The sequence below is a fragment of the Kalmanozyma brasiliensis genome, assembly GCF_000497045.1.
Source record: "Kalmanozyma brasiliensis GHG001 unplaced genomic scaffold PSEUBRA_SCAF21, whole genome shotgun sequence".
Taxonomy (NCBI): Eukaryota; Fungi; Basidiomycota; class Ustilaginomycetes; order Ustilaginales; genus Kalmanozyma; species Kalmanozyma brasiliensis.
This window is the reverse complement of record NW_015961961.1, coordinates 102831-114960: the sequence shown is the minus strand read 5'-3', so window position 1 is coordinate 114960 and position 12130 is coordinate 102831. Positions and strand designations below refer to the sequence as shown.

The following is a 12130-nucleotide window of genomic DNA, read 5'->3' as shown; positions in this document are numbered from 1 at the left end:
TGACTACTTATGCTTTTGTCGTCGGCTCAGGGGCAATCTTGTTGCATCGTGACCAGGCCCAGCCCAGTCATTCGTCTGCTGCCTGCACAGTTGGCGTGACTTGCGGAAAGGCTTGCCGAGCAAGCTCCTCGCAGCAACACCAAATAAGCTCCGTTTTGGACCCTGAGACAAGACAAGAAACAAGCCACGCCCGGTTCCACACTCTCCACCCTTCTCTTTCTCACTTCAGCCTGTCACCAACATCATACACGCTGGCTTGCTCGCCACGTATCCTTTCGCCTTCAAGAGCCCAGCCGGCTCCGTCTTGTGAGCACTTACGGCCCAGCATGGCAGCTGCCGCTTTTTCAGATGGCGGTGCTTCCACCATGGTCGAGGTGTCGATAGATGGCAAGCCAGCCTCGATCGGATGCGATCACGAGTTTCTCTTTGTCGTTCGCGGCCATCACAAGCAGCAGCCAGCAGACTCCATCGCAGGCAGAGCCTATGTTCGTGTTCCGTTGATACTCGTACTCAATGCATCCTTCGTATCGGACTCGGACGGCGGCTCGCTTCTCGTACGTCTCTTATCGCCGCCTGTCCAAGCGCAGAAACAACAACAAGCCTCCGGCTTCTCTTTCTTCAAGAAGGCCAAACCTTTGCCTCAGTGCATGGAGCCCTTGTCGCAGCAAACTTTTGATGCGCTCACACCAGCGCAACGATCCGAGCGACTCCGAGAACAGCTCGAAGGACCCTGCTCCAGCCTGCGTCTTGTCAAGATCGAGGCACGAGTCGTCACTACAGCCAGCGCAGCGGACGTCGAAGCAAGAACGCAAGCATGGGCCCATCTGGTCATGAACCGAGCGTACGAGAAGGTCACGCCATATAGAAGAGTCAAGGTGCTGATCAATCCAGTCGGAGGACCGGGCAAAGCGCGACAGCTCTTTGAAAGCCGCGCTCGTCCCATCCTCGAGGCCGCAGGCTGCAAGCTTGACGTCACAATAACCACCCATCGCATGCACGGAGTAGAGATTGCGCGCGACCTCGACGTACACGAATTCGACGCAGTGGGCGTGGTCAGCGGGGACGGTCTCTTGCACGAGCTGCTCAACGGGTTTGCGAGGCGACCAGATGCAAGCGCGGCGCTCGCTTTGCCCCTGGCGCCCATTCCGGCTGGAAGCGGCAACGCCATGTCCATCAACCTTCTCGGCGCGCAGCAAGGCTTCAGTCTGGCACTGGCCTGTCTCAACATCATCAAGGGCCGCCCGATGAAGCTCGATCTGCTGACGATCACGCAGCCTGCTTCGGCGTTCCCGCCCGGTGTCCCCGTGCCCGGCAGACCCCTCGCGGGTACCGTGGGGAGACGCGCCGGCAAAGCGAAACGTGACTCATCCATCAACGGCACCCCCAACACAATTGCGCGCGGGTCGGAGGACGTCGCCAGGCTCATCGATGCCCCCTCCAAGCCTTTCGTCCAGTATTATTCGTTCCTGTCCCAAGCCATCGGCATCCTGGCTGATCTCGACTTGGGTACAGAGCATCTTCGCGCGCTCGGCGATACTCGCTTCGCTATTGGCTACGCGACCTCGGTCCTGCGCAATGCCAAGTGCGAAGTGGATGTCGACATCAAGCTCGGCCCGCGCGGCAGCAAGAACAGAGCAGAGATGCGCCAAAGGGTCCTTGACTTTCACCAAGGCAAGCAACCGTCATCGGTCGAGGAGAATGGCACGGCAGAAGGTAGCCATTCTCGTGAGGAGCAGCATGCTGCATCGCAGAATGGGCGCGCAGACTCCGAGCCTGCTTCTCCGTTACCGAGCCTGGTGCACGGCGATGTCACCGAACCGGTCACCTCGGATGCAAGCGCACCACCGCCTTTCGACATGCGTGATCCTTCCTGGCCCCATTCCTTCCTGTCGCAACCAGCCTCGGCCAAGCAGATCGGAGCCGCCCTCAACGGGACACAAGAGGACGGGCATGCCTCGCAGTCAGGCTGGATGCGCATTCAAGAACCCATCGCAAGCCTGTACGGCGGCAAGCTCCCCTTTGTCAGCCGCGATATGATGCAGTTTCCCTTTGCGCTGCCGAACGACGGCACCATCGACGTGGCTATGATCCTGCACGCCGGAGGTCGGGTCGCCAAGGTGCCGGAAAATGGATACGCGGAGAACGGCCAGATCGTCTACCAGAAGGCCATGACCTACCTCAAGGTCGAGGCGATCCGAGTGACGCCCAAGCGAAAGGAAGGGGATAAGAAGCTCAAAAATGGCGGGTTGATCAGCATCGACGGCGAAAAGGTCCCGTATGCCGCCTTTCAGGTCGAGGTCGCCCAGGGTCTGCAGTACTCGGTGCTATCGCTGTACGGTCGATTCTGTGTGCCTGTGGTGGTTCCCCCGGCGACGGCATGAAGCGAAACGTTGAGAGGACGGTCATCACCCGTTGCACAAATGACACCCATACTAGATTAGCAGTGCTACCCATACTGGTGTCGACCAAACTAGCCATACTGGCGTGCTTGACGAGCTCAGCTCCTTGGACATCCATTGCCTGCGATCATATCTGGAATAAGACTCGTTCTCACGGAAACATGTGTTGAACCCGAAGCCTCGGCAATAAGCTATGCTTCGATAATTAGTGAAGGCAGATGAAGCTCGCGTGACAGGATCCGGGGAATTCGTCATCCAGAAACGGCTGAGCTGCAGGGTCTTGCACTTCGAAGGACGTGCGCGCTATCCAGCGTCGGCTATGTATAAAGACCGACCCTTTCGTTCTCTTTCTTCCGCTCTTCTTGACACCACTCCTTCCAGGTTGACCATACCATCTACGAGCCGGTTTTCCAGTTTCGAAATGTCGTTGTCAGCCGCAGCCAAGCAGATTGTGGTGGTAGTCGGAGCGGGGCCGGGACTAGGCTTTAGCGTTGCCCGCAAGTTCGCTGAGCAAGGTCATCCGGTGGCGCTTCTCTCGCGTTCCAAGGATCGCCTGGAGTCGCTCGCGTCGCAGATCAACAGTCTTCCGGGCCAACATGGCAAAGCAGTAGCATATGCAGTCGACGTGCAAGACGAAGCGTCGGTCAACACCACGGTGGAGCAGATTCAAGAGCATTTTGGGAGCGGCAAGGCCGGGCCTCAACATCAAGATGCGGTGATCCACACGGGCGTCTTCAACCCCGGTGGAGGCTTTGCCATCGCTCCCTTCCTCGAGACCAAACCGAGTCAGCTGGACGACGCATACAAGACGCAGGTGTGAGTTCATTCCTTTTCTCGCCGAGTTCGAGTGTGGGACCCCGTCTTGTTGACACCTTTTTTTCTGTGGTGATAGCTACGGCGGCTTTGTATTCTCTCAAGCGATTCTGAAGGCCATCACTTCGAGCTCGAGTTCGCAGGACAAAGACGCGAAGACGCCGTTGGGCAACATCCTGCTCACGGGAGCCACGGCGTCGATCAAAGGCAGCGCCAAGTTCTCCGCCTTCGCAGCGGCCAAGTTCGGCCTGCGCGCCATCGGACAGAGCCTCGCTCGAGAATGGGGCCCCAAAGGCGTCCACGTGGCCCACTTTATCATTGACGGAATCATTGTGACCGACCGCACCGACTCGATGCTGGGCAAGGAGTATGCGGCTGAATCGCGCATGGACGCCGACGCCATCGCCCAGGTCTACCTCGATACCGCACGACAACCTCGCAGCGTGTGGGCGTTCGAGGTGGATCTGCGTCCCTCGGTGGAGAAGTGGTGAGAAGACATAGTGCCGTCGTGTGATCGCATGCAGACGCAGGCGACGCTTTGAACTTGTCTCTCCAGCGTCGGCACACATCAGAACCTTCGTGATCTACTCAGACAATACAAAGTTACTCGCACGCCCGCAGTGCCTGTGCAGAGAGACGGTTTTCACACTGGGCCTGACGGATTCAGTGATTGCCGTTCTGAACGAAAAAGCTGATCCACGTGGCAAAGCAGATCTCCTACATCATAAGGATGAGTGGCAAAGATGAAAATCATGCTCTCAAACATGATCTTGGCGCTGTTGCCGAAGATGAATGTGAAGCCGACGACAAACGTCAAAAGAGTGGCAAACATACTCGGGCACTTCAATCAGCCTGGCACTGCATCGGAAGGAACGTCTTTACACGCAAGGAGAGAGTATACAAAGAGGGTGCGCGATCAAGATCGAGGATATACATTTTCACCATTTCCACAGGTCTTCCTGATCATTCCGCATACTGGACGCTATCATCGGCATACTCCTGGCCGTCTGCTGCGCCTTCCTCCTGGTACTCGCCCTCGTACGCCTCGTCCTCGTCGATACCAGCCGTCTCGTACTGCTGATATTCCGCGATCAGGTCCATCAGGTTGCTCTCGGCCTCGGTGAACTCCATCTCGTCCATCCCCTCACCCGTGTACCAGTGCAAAAAGGCTTTCCTCCTAAACATGAGGCTAAATTGATCGTGCGTGCGCTTGAACAATTCCTGGATCGACGTGGTGTTGGCGATAAAGGTGGCGGACATCTTGAGCTGCGGTGGCGCAATGTCACACAGACTCGTGAGCACGTTGTTGGGGATCCACTCGACGAAGCCGGCTGGATTCTTCTCGCGGAGGTTGTACATCTCGTTTTCGACATCGCGCGCGTTGACCTTGCCACGGAAGATGGCGGCGACGGTGAGGTACTTTCCATGACGCGGATCGATGGCCGCCATGATGTTCTTGGGATCGTACCCCTGCGCGATGAGTTCGGACGTCTTGAGCGATTGATACGCCTTAGATCCGGGCGCGACCAGCGGCGCGAATCCGGTGGTGAAGAAGTGCAAACGCGGGAAGGGGACCAGGTTGACACCCATCTTGCGCAAATCCGAGTTGAGCTGACCAGGGAAACGAAGCGTGGTGGAGCAACCGGACATGGCATAGGAGATGATCGAGTTGAGATCGGCATAGGTGGGGTTCTTGGTGCGGAGCGTGCGCTGGCAAATGTCGTACAGCGCCTCGTTGTCCAGACAGAAGGTCATGTCCGAGTTCTCGACGAGCTGGTGGAAGGACAGGGTGGCATTGTACGGCTCTACGACGGTGTCGGAGACCTTGGGCGAGGGAAGGACGGACCAGGTTGCGAGCATTCGGTCGGGGAACTCCTCGCGCAGCTTGGTGAGCAAGTTGGTACCGAGACCGGATCCAGTACCTCCACCGAGCGAGTGGACGAGCTGGAAGCCTTGGAGCATGTCGGCCTTCTCTGCCTCTTTTCGCGCTACATCGAGCACCTGGTCGAGCAGCTCGGCGCCTTCGGTGTAGAATCCTTTGGAGAAGTTGTTACCAGCGCCGGATTCGCCATTGATGTAGTTGTCGGGTCGGAAGAGTTTGCCCAGTGGACCGGATCGGATGGTGTCCATAGTGCCCGGTTCCAAGTCGACCTGGATGGATCGTGGGACGAACTTGCCCTCCTGACCAGAGGGCTCAAAGAAGACGCCTACCCTGGCGAGTTGCTCCTCCTCATTATCGCCAATGTACCGACCAGTGCCATCGAGACCGTGTTCGTTGAGGATGCTTTGCCAGAAGGCGGACGAGATCTGGTTTCCCGCCTGACCAACGGCGAATGTGATGAGCTCGCGCATATTGTAGTAGTCGCGCGAAGAAGAATGTGAGTGATGGTGTTGATCCAAGCGCAAGTATCTAGGAATTCGAGGGTGTCTGTGTGTCGGTGTGTGTTTCTCCGCCTTTTCTTTGGGCGTGCGCAGATGGGCAAGCAAACGAACAGCGATCCCGATACGATACGCACCTCGTAGATCAACACACACCCGCAGGCAGAACACGCGTGTCTGTTCGTTTTGCAATTCAACAGAGCCTCGCCGCCTTGCGCCCCGTCCTCGTGCTTTTTCGCCCGGTACGCTTCGGTGTGTTGATCTCGAACGCGTCTCAATATTTTCCGGAGAGGCGACATGAGATGTCGGCATAACAATGCCCCATTTTCGAGCGGTAATCCTCTCGATTTCGAGCCCACCACAGGCGCCAGCCTGCTCACGACCATTCGTCCAAACTTCGCGATCGCTACGAGTAGCACGTTCTTTCCACGGCGAGTTGACCGTCGACGCGGCGGAAAGAGGGTACTTTTCAAACATGCAGCGCCATTCGACCGAACTCCCTGAGCAAGCTCCTCCGATCCCAATGCGCCTCGGCATTGAGTCTGCTCCACGTCTCGAACGCCTCTCTTTCCGACACTCCCGCCGGAAAGTGTGCTTCCCCAATCAAAGCTCCTCTGACACCATGCCTGAGGCTGAGAATCATCACTGCGCGCTTCCAGACCCTCGTTCTTGGATGCTGATACATGAAGGTCGAGTAGGCGACGTGACCCAATGGGTCGGCGGGGTCGCGGAGGAGCGTAAAACGGGAGCCACCTGAAGCGATGCGCAAACGAGCACGGTCTGAGCCGTCTGCCGTCCAGCCGATGACCGTGCTAAAGTAAGAGGAAGGAAGCGAGGCATGCCTTTCGATCTGGTGCGCGTACGTCTGGGCGTGCGCCATGCCTGCGATCTGTTCTGCGATGTCTGGGTTCACATCGAGGTCCAGGCCTGCGTCCGTCTCGACCGCCCGGGTGCACAACGACAGCATCAGAATAGAAGCGATAAAGAGCAAGATGGGTCTCATTGTGGACGCCGCGCTTAGACGCGTGGCCAGGTGCCTCAGGGGGGGTCGCCTTATATGGGGCTAGGAAATCGCGTCGCAAGTTCATGGAGAGGCTATAGGCCTTCATCCGTCTCCGTGCGCTCGTGACACAGGCTGGTCGGACATCGGACGTGGCCGAGGTCGAACCGTGAGACTACGTGATGCTGCCCATCCCGACCGGTCCGGGCGTGTGACCTAGTGATCGAAGCTGCCAAAGCGTGCCTTCAAGGTGAGACCGGCTCTGGCGCCGGCTCGATGGTGGAGATGAGGCCGGTTCCATCATGGGAACATATCACAGCCATCGATGCCTACCACGCCATCAGCCGCTCATTCAAGATGGACAGAAACGTGAAACGTGCGCTCCATGTCATTGCCCTGCAAAATGAAATGGCCGTGATACAGAGGCAAAGCATCTGACCTCCCGACGGAACAGCAGACTCAATAACAAGGTCGGCATGCAAGTACATGTGAGAACCGAAAACCAGAGGCTGTCCAGATGGCAGCACCAATCTCGACCAACAGCGTCGTCATGCATTCAGCTCGCATCGCTACCATTCCAAGATGCGCAGCGGCCCATACTCCCGCTGGAGCGAAATCCAACTCTCCCTGCCTTCCCCGGCAAGCCTCTCGACCAGATCGTGAAAATTTACTCTGTTGCCCTGCGTCGGTCCTGGCCTGACACGCAGTAGTCCGACAGGCACGACGGCTCCTCCCTGATGATGCACTCTTGCGAGCAGCAGCACGCGGCGGTTGTTCATACTCCTCGTTGTCGTTGCATACAGCGAATATCGCTCCTGCGCAATCAGCGCAAGGCGAACAAACCTCGCTTCCGGATGCTGCAGGTTCTGAACGAAGGAAATGTAGTGGAAGGGCTGAAAGATGTGGGTCTGCTCGATCGCTGCACGGGGTAAGTCAAAGGCCTCTTGGATTTGGGCAATGGACGTTTGCAGCCGATGCTGGGCGGAGCGGTAGGCCAGCTGGCCCGCTTGCGTCGCTTCTAAGAGGCGCAGGTCGCGTCGAGCGGCTTCGGCGACAGCTTCCTCGCGTCGTCCGTCGTACGGGCTATCAGGCCGTCGAGTAGAAGCCTGCAGCGCAGCTGCCAGCAAGAAAACGAGAAGGAAGATGAGAAGCGATTGTGGCTTGTTCATCCCTACAAGTAATTGAACACAAGGCCAATGCAGAACGAAGAAGATTGCAGTAGCACCCTCGATCCTTCTGTCTCGCCGCACTTCAGTGCCCCTGGCTCACGGTTTCCACTCGGATTTGAGTTGCGGAGACCCCCTATCGAAGGCGCGTCCCGTCATAATCCCACTCAAAGTCGATGGCTCCGCACAACGTAAAGCTTGTGCAAATCTGGCTCCCACTAGGTCCTTTCGTCTTCATTTGTCCTTGGCCAGGCGAAACTCTACTTCCACTTGAGAAGCGTCCGCCGAACGAGCTTGTTCTGAGATGAATTCGCATGGAATCGAGAGTCGGATGAGAAGCACCATGCATAATAGCGACATGCGCATCTCAAAGACGTACTGATCAGCGCCGAGCTTTGCCCTAGCGCGCGTTGTGTCTTCACGGCGCCTTCCCTGTGCGCAGCAGAAGATTCACCATGATACGGCGGGCATTAAGTCGCAAGATGGTTCAGTCTGAGCATCGCTGCGAGTTTGTAATGAAAACGGCAACCTTCATGGAACGGAATGGGACGACCGACAATGAACAGTCTGCATGCACTGAAAGATGTCAATGAGCGAAGAAAGCCGATGCGCGCCTGCAGTGACACAAACGGATCCGGCTTCATAAAGATCTCATCCTTTCTGTGCATCTTCTTCAACCACGCATCCATGTGAAGCTGCACAATCTCAGCTCACGGTCAAGATCGCAAGCATCAAAGTCCTTTGCCACCACGGTCCTGCTCGCCTTCCACTCACTGGTATGTGCTCAAACGCCACTGCCATCCTCGCTGGCACCTTGACGCTGGTAACGATCTGGCTGATCGTTCTTTACGACGAAAAATGCCAGTGCGTCTTCAAGAGGCGATAGACGGTAGCAAGCAACAGACGCTCACAATGCGCAAGGTCTTGTCCTCGAGCCTCATACTCGTCATCACCGCCCTTTCTCTCTGCAACGCCGCTTCGATCATGACCGCCTACTACCAGCCGGACTGCGTCGAAAAGATCAAGGCGAGCAACGTTCACCCTACTACTTGCTTCCAATTCCCTGCCCACACATCGTCCTGGATGACACAGACGCCGGGAAAGTATCGCAGGTGCGGATCGAACGACTGTCAAGACTGCAACGATGAGTCGATCCATATTGCTGGTCATTCGTGCATATGCAACGAGCCAAGTTGCTTGGGTCTGGACTACGACTTCAAGTCGATCCTCTACATTGGCTGACGACGCCCACAGGCATGGACGCAATGCGCTGGTCTCAAGCTTGTGGGACCAGTTCCACGAAGCAAGCAAGGTCTTGTCTCACCTTCGGTTCCTGCTCGCCGTCCTCAGACGATAGCTTTATATTTAGTCATCTTCATAGACATTGGCTAGACGACGTGATGTGGGACAATCAGAGTCAGACTGAACAGAATGCGAGGCGTGACAGTCGTGCTTGTGACTACTCGGCCGCAGTCAGCTCGCACGGCACACATTGTGCCTCGATTCACACTCGCGCTGTCTCCACAAGGTCGTGCATGAGCAGTCTCGCTTGCTCCGATGGCCGATGTAGGTCTGGCGCGTTCATGATCCGAATGACGCCGTACACCTTCATCATCGCCTGCATCCTCTCAGGCTGCGGATGTCGAAACATGCTGAAGACGACGGCCTTGGTGACACCATCCCTACCAGCGTAACGCCCGGTAGCGATCGGCCATCGGGCTCCAGGGACATCATCGATGGCCATGGCATACGTCCGCATGCCGTCCATGCCAAATAGGGGAACGAGCTGCTTTCTTTCAGGCTGCTCTTGAAGCTGAGCCACCGTGGCAGCTTTGAAAGGGTGCCTGTCGACCGAAGGGAAGTCCTTGAAGACCGAGACGGTAGCAGAGGGGTAGCCGAGACGGCGGAGGCGACTGGGCAGAATCTCGGCAGACCGCTCCAGGACTTGATTCGACAGATCCGTCACAACGGCGTCAAAGGCGGCGCTTGAGGCGTGCTCTGAAGGCCCGAGATCCTCGAGACTGTCAGAAGAACCGGGGGAATCGAGAGGGAGGTAGTCGCTGGTGTCCGTGATTCTCCCGTGCTGGTCCGAGACCAGCACATATGGTCCTTGACGGCGTGAGGAGCTGCCGACGCCAGAACGAACCAGCCCAGCCTGAAAGCAGATCAGCGACAGACATGCGCTGAGCAAGACAAAGAGGTGTTGATGGCGGATCAAAGTCATTGTTGGGTCTGGCTCGCTGCTGTGAGGGAGGAGGGAAGACGATGTCGGGGGTTCGAAGCTGTCTTATGTAGATCTCTCCGAGCTCCTTTGGATCAGAACAAGGCGCACGCTCAACTTCTTGAAGTGTGGTTCGGGCGGGCCCAATGAACTTGGCTTGATGGGACACAGGGACAGCCTTTCATACGACACAAAGCCACACTCTCACGCCTCTCACCGAGTGCCGAGAAAGAGGGTGGTCGAGAAGAGGAAACATTAAACGTTGAGATGACTATCGGCCGTCGATACCATGAAGTTACCAACAATAGCACACTAGCTCCTTGTGGGACTGAGTGCGTTCAAAGATGGAGCATCTCAGGCAGGGTGTGCATGATTTGACGCGCTTGCTCGCTGGGCTGATGGAGGCGAGCGGCATTCGTGATCCTGACAATTCCATAGGCCTGAATGCCCCTCGCGTGCGCCACGGCCGGGTTGGAGTCGTACACGCTGAAGAGAAACGCCTTCTGTACCCCCCTTTGGCCGGCGTACTCACCCAAGGCTCTGGGCCAAGCGCCCCTTGCAAGGGGTTGAATGGGCATCGCGTAGGTCTTGAGGCCATTCTGATTGAGCAGAGGGATGAATTGCTTTCTCGTCTGGTCGCTTCGCATCTGAGTCAAGAGGGCCTTCTCGTACTTTTGCAGCTCTCTAGGGTTTCCTTCGTGAACAGTCGCAGTGGAGCCTTCGAAGCCGAGCCTCTGAATGTAGCCGGGAAGGGTCTGAGTCCATTGAGCTAGGACAGGGCTCTCGTGCTGCGTGAAGAGCATGCCTTCGGGCAATCGTGGTGCAATGGGGACCTGAGGAACTCGCTCGGGCGGAGGAATGGCACCGCGGTAACGACCCTGCCTCGACGTGCCTGCAGCATTGCGACCTGACGGTCGGTTGCGACGAGTGGAGCTTCCGCCGCCCGCCAGCACAAAGTTCGCCTGCAAGCAGAGAAGCACGAGGCTGAGAGCAGCAAGAGAGCAAAGACGGTGGAGAGCGGGCATGATTTCGTCGGAAGTGAGGCTTCAGTATGAGGAGTGGATGCCGTTTCGTCTCTCATGCCACTCTCGATCAGGTCGTGCTTATATGCTTGATCAGACTGTGCACACACGTCTGGCGAGCGTCGGACATCTGCATGTATAACTTGCTGATGCGGTCCAGGACCAACCTAGAACGAGGGCGCTTGTGCAAATTACGCAGCATCACAACTCGCTCATCGAGCAAAAAGAGAAGGTCACTTACCCTTTGAGGGAGAAAAGTGAGGCAGGGGTGCAACGCCGAAACAGTGTCACTGAGGTGAGACGCTCATGGAGTATGCAATGCAGAAAGGGGCCAAGGTCGAGGCATTGTTGGTCAAGCGAGCACCCTGATACGGAGACGTGGTCCGGTCAGAGCGGCAACCGTATCGCATCTCCTTGCAGCCCTGTCCCATGTCGACAGATTTCAGACCGATTCTCATGCGAAGCCATCGTCTTGCAAATGGACAGTCCGTGGGACTATAACAGCCGTTGACGTCTAGCTTTAGCAACGTCAAAAGGAGCTGTGAGCAACCAAACAGCCATGTCGTCACACAGCGTTCTGAAGGTCAGCACGACAACGAAGTCGGCGCCACCCTCGTTGCGTGGAGCGGAGTTCGAAATCTGACAGGACGAATTCCGCACAACTCGACGTGGCAGCAAACAACCGGGCCATCTTCGGGGTCGAGCCGCGCGAAAGGCTCAATAACGTTGTGCGCTACGTACCGCTAAGGGCTCTGCTCGCCATTGATAATCTCGCGCGGTGCATTCAGTCACAGGCAAAGATCAGATTGAAGGGCAATGCGATTACAAGTCTCTCAATGCCGTTACGTAGTCCAACACCTGATTGAGACTCAGCATGCGACCTTCTCTCAGCGCCGCCTCCTGGGTCCTTGCCCTCTCCACTAGCACCTGCCTTACCTCATCGCCCCCTGTGACTGTCACGAAGCCATGCGAGAACCACCTGATGGGCAAAGTGCTGGTGGGCCTGTGAGCGGTGATGAGTGCCCAAGTGTCGTCCACAACGGGCATGGCGAGCAGCATGCCCGGTCGACCACCCGCTGAACGGCCGAGGTACAGCAGGCGGCGTTCTGGGGCGACAAGGTGAGTACGAA

General features: G+C 57.0%; 6 protein-coding genes across 6 annotated transcripts; 2 read left to right on the top strand and 4 right to left on the bottom strand.

The window, feature by feature from the left end:
* Positions 1-326: 326 nt before the first annotated feature.
* PSEUBRA_003302 (Diacylglycerol kinase, catalytic domain protein) lies at positions 327-2381 on the top strand (the record flags this gene model as incomplete). The annotated part of the gene is made up of 1 exon (XM_059465062.1): positions 327-2381. One exon carries the CDS (start codon positions 327-329, stop codon positions 2379-2381), a length of 2055 nt encoding a protein of 684 aa, XP_059320641.1.
* Positions 2382-2820: 439 nt separating this feature from the next.
* PSEUBRA_003301 (Short-chain dehydrogenase/reductase SDR) lies at positions 2821-3703 on the top strand (the record flags this gene model as incomplete). The annotated part of the gene is made up of 2 exons (XM_016436437.1): positions 2821-3215; positions 3292-3703. 2 exons carry the CDS (start codon positions 2821-2823, stop codon positions 3701-3703), a joined length of 807 nt encoding a protein of 268 aa, XP_016292127.1.
* Positions 3704-4175: 472 nt separating this feature from the next.
* PSEUBRA_003300 (Tubulin/FtsZ, 2-layer sandwich domain protein) lies at positions 4176-5564 on the bottom strand (the record flags this gene model as incomplete). The annotated part of the gene is made up of 1 exon (XM_016436427.1): positions 4176-5564. The coding sequence occupies one exon, from the start codon at positions 5562-5564 to the stop codon at positions 4176-4178; it is 1389 nt and encodes a 462-aa protein (XP_016292126.1).
* A 496-nt stretch (positions 5565-6060) lies between these two features.
* PSEUBRA_003299 (uncharacterized protein) lies at positions 6061-6594 on the bottom strand (the record flags this gene model as incomplete). The annotated part of the gene is made up of 1 exon (XM_059465061.1): positions 6061-6594. The coding sequence occupies one exon, from the start codon at positions 6592-6594 to the stop codon at positions 6061-6063; it is 534 nt and encodes a 177-aa protein (XP_059321385.1).
* Positions 6595-9261: 2667 nt separating this feature from the next.
* PSEUBRA_003298 (uncharacterized protein) lies at positions 9262-9981 on the bottom strand (the record flags this gene model as incomplete). Its single annotated transcript, XM_059465060.1, has 1 exon — positions 9262-9981. One exon carries the CDS (start codon positions 9979-9981, stop codon positions 9262-9264), a length of 720 nt encoding a protein of 239 aa, XP_059321384.1.
* Positions 9982-10316: 335 nt separating this feature from the next.
* On the bottom strand, positions 10317-11003 carry PSEUBRA_003297 (uncharacterized protein; the record flags this gene model as incomplete). The annotated part of the gene is made up of 1 exon (XM_059465059.1): positions 10317-11003. The coding sequence occupies one exon, from the start codon at positions 11001-11003 to the stop codon at positions 10317-10319; it is 687 nt and encodes a 228-aa protein (XP_059321383.1).
* Positions 11004-12130: the final 1127 nt, after the last annotated feature.